Source organism: Oryctolagus cuniculus, chromosome 1 (genome assembly GCF_051225735.1).
Source record: "Oryctolagus cuniculus isolate XC-2025 breed Fujian yellow rabbit chromosome 1, ASM5122573v1, whole genome shotgun sequence".
In the NCBI taxonomy this organism is placed as follows: Eukaryota; Metazoa; Chordata; class Mammalia; order Lagomorpha; family Leporidae; genus Oryctolagus; species Oryctolagus cuniculus.
The window spans coordinates 205,341,543-205,349,550 of NC_142867.1; the positions used below are offsets into that span (position 1 = coordinate 205,341,543).

Here is an 8,008-nt window from a genome sequence, read left to right on the forward strand (position 1 = left end):
GGAGACCCAGAAGAAGCTCCTGACTCCTGCCTTCAGATTGGCCCAGCTCTGGCCATTGGGACCATTTAGGGAGTGAACCAGCAGATGAAAGACCTCTCTCTGTGTCTCTCCTTCTGTCTGTAACTCTGCCTCTCAAATAAATACGTGAATCTTTTAAATATACATACACACACACACACACACACACACACGAGAGAAATTCTGAGAAAATCTAAATGACCAAATGAGCTCCAAAAGAAATATTAGAACTTAACGTCATTCAGTATGAGAAATTTATTGTTAAAATTAGATGAGCAAGCAAAATTAGTTTATTCATGAATGTAATTCACCATCCTGACAGATTGAAGTTATGAAAATCATCATGACAGAGTAATTGATGTAGTACTTGTTATGTGGAAGGCACATAATTTCAACATGTTACAAAGGTGCTTGGTTAAATACAATCCTATTCCTGATTTTTAAAAATGCTACAGCATCTAACTGGAAATCTACAGTGAGCATGAACTTCTCATATCAAGTGCCAGAAGCCCACTCAAAACAGTTTAGACAGAAAATGTATTTCTGCAAATAACTTGAAAATTCTGAAGATTTCATCTGGATTAGCAATGCCTTGAATCCAAGGCTTCCCCAACTGGGAATAAAACAAAAGATTATGCCATTTTCAGGGGTCTTATAATTTTGACATAGCAGTGTATCCTGGCACATATAAACTAGTATTCAATTTACAAACATTCAAAGCACAAACAAAATTATCAGAATTACTTCAGATGCATGTGCACCCTTGACCTCTGACTCACTTCCTCCCAGTGGGTTCAGGATGAGTGTGAACTTAAAGACCCCAGGAGCTCCTGTCTCACCATCTGATCCCTCCTTATCCTCATACGTTTTTGCCCCCACACCAGCCTCCCTGCCCCACCCCATCATCACCAGTGCTTGCTCAGAATTAACTTCCAGCCGGGGTCAGATGCTGCCTGAAGAATTTCTGGATTTCCCCCCAGGCGTGCTCCTGGGCTGCCGCGTGAGCAACACGGTCCCCTCCCCAGAGCAGGGGGAGGGAAATGCCTGGGTTCCAAGACATGTAGCACAGAGGAGCATAGGGTGGCTCTATGAGGTGGCCTGCCCCCGGGTATGCCAGTATCCTTCCGTTGCTTCTGCCGTGGCTCCGCAGCTGAGCCAGGGCTTGCTCCGCGTGTGCTCTGCCATCCAGAAATTCGTCATTCTCTCCGACGATGAAGAGTATCCAACCCCGGGCCTTTTCAACTGGAAGCACACTCTGCCGATTCAGCTCCCAGGGATCTCCTCTGCAGTGGCGGAGGCGCAGAGCCCCAGAGATGTGTAACTGTGTGCGCTCCGGAAACAAGTTGATGGGTGTCACAACCAGGTCCTTGTACCTGAGTGGAACTTCAGTGATGGCATTGGACCCATTGATGCAGACAGTGGCTACCACCTGCTTCAGGTAGCAGGCCATGGCTAACCCAATCTCTGCCCCTTTGCACACGGAGAGCACGCCAATTCCTGGTCTTTGGACCTGAAGCACAAAACAGAGGGAACCCCTTTTACAGGCCATACTTAGAAGAAAGTGTCCTGCAGGCCAGAAAACAATATGGTGCAAAGAATCAAAGAATATGGAATTCTGACATTCAGAGCACCAGCTTCCATGACAGAGAACAGAATAAAATTTCCCCTGGCTGAGCTTTGTTGTCTTGGGGGGTGATGCTAGCTTCCTTGCAGCATTGTTACGAGGCTCAAATGAAATAATAAAAATAAAAACTCCCCATCAAAGGTGCAGTCTTATCAACATAGAAAGTGTTTAGACCGGCGCGGCGGCTCACTAGGCTAATCCTCTGCCTTGCGGCGCCGGCACACCAGGTTATAGTCCCGGTTGGGGTGCTGGAATCTGTCCCGGTTGCCTCTCTTCCAGGCCAGCTCTCTGCTGTGGCCCAGGAGTGCAGTGGAGGATGGCCCAAGTCCTTGGGCCCTGCACCCCATGGGAGACCAGGATAAGTACCTGGCTCCTGGCTTCGGATCAGCGCTGTGCGCCAGCCGTGGTGCGCCGGCCGCGGCGGCCATTGGAGGGTGAACCAACGGCAAAGGAAGACATTTCTCTCTGTCTCTCTCTCTCACTGTCCACTCTGTCTGTCCAAAAAAAAAAAAAGTGCTTAATGCACCTGCAGCATTTGGCATCACAAGAGCAGTGGAAGTTGAGCTTTCTAAAAACATCAAGCTCTCATCTTCAGTTAGAAAATTTACATGTTGGGGCACCGGATTCTGTCCCGGTTGCCCTCTTCCAGGCAAGCTCTCTGCTGTGGCCAGGGAGTGCAGTGGAGGATGGCCCAAGTGCTTGGGCCCTGCACCCCATGGGAGACCAGGAGAAGCACCTGGCTCCTGGCTTCAGATCAGCGTGGTGCACCAGCCACAGCAACTATTGGAGGGTGAACCAACGGCAAAGGAAGACCTTTCTCTCTGTCTCTCTCTCTCTCACTGTCCACTTTGCCTGTCCAAAAAAAAATTACATTGCTCAGGTTGTCTCAAATATTATTTAAGTACAATTCATGTTGACACAGTGCTCTATAGTTACAAAGGTTTTGCTCATGTATTAATCCAAGGGCTAATCCTGAGGGCATTGAGAGTGCACAGGGGCAAGGCCTGGACTCTTTAAACGTTTGGATTGTGTCATTAGTCCAAGCAAAAAAGGAAGTGGTACACAGAAAGGAGTCAGAATTCATGGTTAGACTGAGAGAGTGGAGAGGGGGCAAGAAGTCTGAGAGGGAAGTGAGGAAAGGAAGGGCATTCTGGAGGGACAACAAGTGCAAGGAGATCTGATTTGTTTATGAGAGTATAATCAGTACTTTCTGTCATCAGATCCACCTGGAATTTTTTTTTATTAGAGCTTTCTAAAATGCAAGTTTTTTTTTTTTTTTTTTGACCGGCGGAGTGGACAGTGAGAGACAGAGAGAAAGGTCTTCCTTTACCATTGGTTCACCCTCGAATGGCCACTGCGGTCGGCGCACCACGCTGATCTGAAGGCAGGAACCAGGTGCTTCCTACTGGTTTCCATGCGGATGCAGGGCCCAAGGACTTGGGCCATCCTCCACTGCACTCCCAGGCCACAGCAGAGAGCTGGACTGGAAGAGGGGCAACTGGGACAGAATCCGGCGCCCCGACAGGGATTAGAATCCGGTGTGCCAGCACCGCAAGCAGAGGATTAACCTATTGAGCCACAGCGCCAGCCTAAAATGCAAGTTTTCAAATGTCTCCTTTTATAGGTCTGAGTACCCAAAAATCTGACACTAAAATATCTACAGGGAAATCCAATGTGCATCCATGTTTGGAAACCATCCATGTGAAGAATGGATGGGAGAGTGAGAGAGGAGGGCTGTAACCAGAGATAGAAAATTGATTAATGTTGGGCTGGCCCTGTGGCACAGTGGGTTAAGTCACTGCCTGCAGCACCATTATCCCATATGGGCACCGGTTCAAGTCCTGGCAGCTCTACTACCAATCCAGCTTCTTGCTAATACACATGGAAAGCAGTGGAAGATGGCCAAAGCACTTGGGCCCCTGCACCCATGCAGGAGATTCTGATGAAGCTCCTGGCTCCTGACCTTGGCCTGACCCAGCCGTGGTCATTGAGGCAGTTTGGAGAGTGAATCAATGGATAGATGTCTCTCTCTCTCCTGCTTTCTCTCTCTCTCTCTCTCTCTCTCTCTCTCCCCTTTCCTCTCTGTAAGTCTACCTTTCAAATAAAATAAATATTTAAAAAATTTATTCACTCACCATCTTAGTATCATAGGTGAGCAATTATGAGGGAATGAACTAAAACAAAATAAGGGAAGAAAGGGCGATATATTAAAAAAGATTCAAGAGTAGACCTACAACACTTTGAGATTAGTTGCAGATCTGGAGAAAGAGGAAGGAAAAAGAACCAGATGGGAGAAGATGACAAGGTGAATTGACTGTTAATTATATGCTGGGTTCTATGCCAATTGCTTTACATTTACTGCCTAAATTGGTCCTTCCCATGGGAAAACTGAGATTCGGGAAGATAAAGACTTGTCCAGTCCAGAGCCACGGCTCAATAGGCTAATCCTCCACGTAGCGGCGCCGGCACACCAGGTTATAGTCCTGGTCGGGGTGCCGGATTCTGTCCCGGTTGCCCCTCTTCCAGGCCAGCTCTCTGCTATGGCCCGGGAAGGCAGTGGAGGATGACTTGGGCCCTGCACCCCATGGGAGACCAGGAGAAGCACCTGGCTCCTGCCTTCGGATCAAGCGCAGTGCGCCGGCCACAGCACGCCAGCCATGGTGGCCGTTGGAGGGTGAACCAATGGCAAAAGGAAGACCTTTCTCTCTGTCTCTCTCTCTCACTGTCTACTCTGCCTGTCAAAAAAAAAAAAAAAAAAAAAAAAAAAAAAAAAAAAAAAGACTTGTCCAAGTTTATAACAGTAGCAAGGAGCCAAGGTGGAAGTCTCATCCATTGAATCTAATTCCATCTTGGATTTTTGCACTTGATTTTCTTCCTCAGAGAGTGTCACAAATCATGAAATTTGAGGTGGGGGGAAAAACTTGAGAACATTTTATTTGAGATTTAATTTCCTTTTGGCTGTTATTTAAAAAGATCCTAATATGCTTAGGAAAATCATGTTCCATCAGCACTGAAAATGAAGATGTCAATGATGCTCCAATAGGAAATATATTCTATGTCTTTTTGAGAAGAGAAAAGTTACCCAGAATTGGAGTGAGAAAAATGATACATGGTCAGAAGTCAAGATATTTGATTTTTGTCACATACTGGCTATATTTTGACACATTACTTCATTTAAAAATTATGTTGATAGTACTTACTTTATAAGGTTATTTTGAGTGTTAAATGGGATTAGGCCACATAAAGTATTTGGCAGAGAGACTAACAAATACTACTTTAATAAACGTTAGCTGGTGTTACTATTTTTCCATTATGAAGTTGACCCATAGGAAAGAGCTGATAGGTGAACATTCTTTTTTTTTTTTTTTTTTTTGACAGGCAGAGTGGACAGTGAGAGAGAGAGACAGAGAGAAAGGTCTTCCTTTGCCGTTGGTTCACCCGCCAATGGCCGCCGCGGCCGGTGTGCTACGGCCGGCGCACCGCACTGATCCGATGGCAGGAGCCAGGAGCCAGGTGCTTTTCCTGGTCTCCCATGGGGTGCAGGGCCCAAGCACCTGGGCCATCCTCCACTGCACTCCCTGGCCACAGCAGAGGGCTGGCCTGGAAGAGGGGCAACCGGGACAGAATCCGGCGCCCCAACCGGGACTAGAACCCGGTGTGCCGGCGCCGCTAGGCGGAGGATTAGCCTAGTGAGCCGCGGCGCCGGCCGGTGAACATTCTTGACCTTCAAAATGTTAGGTTAATACGGTTTAACTTAATAGCATATCAACCCTGACACCTGGTTATATGGTATCCCTCTATTTGTATTTTAAAAAGAAACACAGTCTTTAACACAAATATCAACACTTGGGGACTTCCAGAAGAGAGTGAAATCATAATTCAACTGCTAATTTCTAGAAAAAGCTAAGTTATAGATGCACTATTCCAGTTCTTCTCAAACTTCAATATAACTAAGAATTATCTGAGCATCTGGCTAACATGTAGAAACCGATTCAGCCATAGGGAATGAGATTCTATACTTCTAATAGCTCCTGAGGTCTCTGGTGCATGGATTATGCTTTCAATAGTTCGATTATACTTACATAAGAACTCTAAAATGACCTTTCCTTTTAGATTCTTTTCCCTAATCTGTCTCCTGGCATTCAACCCTTCTTTTAGGCTTTGTTCTGACTGCCAGCTCTAGAACTAACTGAAGGTCTAATGCAGCTAATCAGATGATGCAGACAAGTCAATTTTGCTGACTGTCTTGCTCTGGGTGTGTGTTTCAGCTCTAGTACTGGACTTCTGCATTGTTCTTTGTCTTGGGAGCCCTTGGTGTAGCTCGCCCCATGCAGATAACCACTGAAGTTGGAAAATATGTTCAAGCCAGAGGATTTTCGATGTGTAATCAGTGACTGCAAAAACATTGAACAGCCATGCTGAATAAGTTATAAGTACTTCAAATGTAAAGGATTTTAACTTTTTTCCACTGAAATTAATCATATGTCCACCTGTATTGTCTCCTAAATTCCAGTGCTAATCACTCACCAATTCAGCAATCCTACAAGGTAGATACTATCATTCTCATTCCAGTGTCAACTTTGCTGAGCCTGATCCTGCACAGACTGTAAAACAGAGCAGACATTTGTGATTTTTCTTCTGTAATATTGTAAGGGAAAATGAGAAGCATTTCAAATACCTTGGGATGAGCTAGTAGAAAATTGGCAGCTTCCTCAAAATATTCCAAGTCCACCTCCAGCAATTTGTCAGGCAGGTCTTCATAGGCAAAATATGCTAATGCCAGCACCGCAAAGCCATGGGCAGCCAGAAGACTGGCCCGAAATTCCACCAGACCCCCAATGCCTCCAAACATATCAATGACTCCTGGGAAAGGGCCTTCTCCTGAGAGCAACAAAGAGAGGAAACAAAAAGATCAAAATGAGTGAAAAGAAGATCAGGTACATAGCAGTGAAATCACAGGCTAAGCAAAATTAACTCCATCTCTCTCACATACACTAGTACATTAGTTTTGCATTATTGTGGGAAATGCTTGTTCTGCAACAATTTCATGTCATTTGTTTTTCTTTCAGTTTCCTTCAACTATGTTTCCTAAATCACCAAAGACTGGTCTCACCTGAAGGAAGGAAAAATGTCCCTCGCACTCGACCTTCTCGGATCTGCTGCCGCTGCACCCCTGGACCCGAGAACCAGCGCTGCACCATCTGGCTGGCCCTGGGCAAAACCGTGGCAGAATCCTGGATGCAAACTGAGTCATATAGCTCCAGAGTGACCCAAAAGGGGCTGCTCATCACATCCTGTTTGAGCAGCCTCCGGAGAGCCCTCTCAGGCTTCAAAGACCAGAAGAGACCCATTGGATGGACCCCCACGTAGTCTCCTCCAAATGCAGGAGCCTCTGCCAGGTCTACCTCACCAGCCTCGTTAGCCCTGTAGAAGGCTTTGGACTGGAACAGATTCCCCTTCTCATCTTTCAGCGAAGCCTTGATGGTCACCACCTGGGATGAGGGCAGACCTGTTACCCGGATGTGCACCGGCTCATCTGCAAGGGCCTTTGCCGGGTTGGCTGTCAGCTGGAGCATTGGCAACTGGCAATGGCACCAAGTGGTGCTTTCTGCCCTGCCTTGGTGAAGGAGACTTTGAGCTGGAGACAAATTCCAAGGAAAAGCCAGGGCAAGGATTATGGCAGGTGTGGCCAAATTAAATTCCAGAGACTTCATGCAAAAGAAGCAGAAAATTTTGAGAAATGAGAGGGAGAAATGCAGAAAGTACCCATTATTATCATTTTACAGATCAGAAAGAAATGGGTAAAGTGAGAAGCTCCAAGTGTCAGAGATAGTTGACAGTAGGACTGGAAATTCAGGCTAGATCTGATACCAGGGCTTCCTGCCTTATCACTTATATCACTGCAGTAAATATTAGTTTTGTGTAAACTGAACTTTAATTCTTCAGTTGAAGTAAAATCCCACGTGACCTATTTCACAGCACGTTGGGATATCTAAGAAGGATAATACACAACAAAGGGCTCTGAGACAGGGCCACTTTCAATCCCCTGCACCTGTATTGGATAGCATTACAAGAGTAAGCAATCCATTACGGCACTTGCTGTTGTTTTCAGTTCAGTCTTATTCCTTGTCTGCCACTGTTAGACCTCCGGCTTTTTGCAGCTTCCATTTTTTCATTTTTTGTTCTTTTTAAGGGGAAATACAACTTTAGGCTCTCATTTTGATGTAGGCAGGAAGATAGGATAAAATCGATTAGATTTGTGAGCTGGAAGACCACACCCCACTGTGTGATCTCATGCCTCTACCTGATCCCACCTGTACATCCACCTGCCAATGAGATTACTCTCTTTGGGAGTAAATTAAAGGC

General features: G+C 46.0%; 1 protein-coding gene across 2 annotated transcripts; it reads right to left on the reverse strand.

Moving 5' to 3' along the window:
* Nucleotides 1-249: 249 nt before the first annotated feature.
* Nucleotides 250-7,511, reverse strand: LOC100350872 (acyl-coenzyme A amino acid N-acyltransferase 1). Of its 2 annotated transcripts, XM_089318799.1 has the most exons (4): nt 6,756-7,511; nt 6,321-6,523; nt 2,009-2,136; nt 250-1,528 (listed from the first exon to the last, which is right to left on the reverse strand). In XM_089318799.1, the coding sequence occupies exons 1-4, from the start codon at nt 7,354-7,356 to the stop codon at nt 1,471-1,473; spliced, it is 990 nt and encodes a 329-aa protein (XP_089174925.1). In that variant the 5' UTR covers nt 7,357-7,511; the 3' UTR covers nt 250-1,470. The 2 variants fall into 2 exon arrangements, with proteins under 2 accessions (XP_089174925.1, XP_002708215.2); XM_002708169.6 differs by lacking the exon at nt 2,009-2,136.
* Nucleotides 7,512-8,008: the final 497 nt, after the last annotated feature.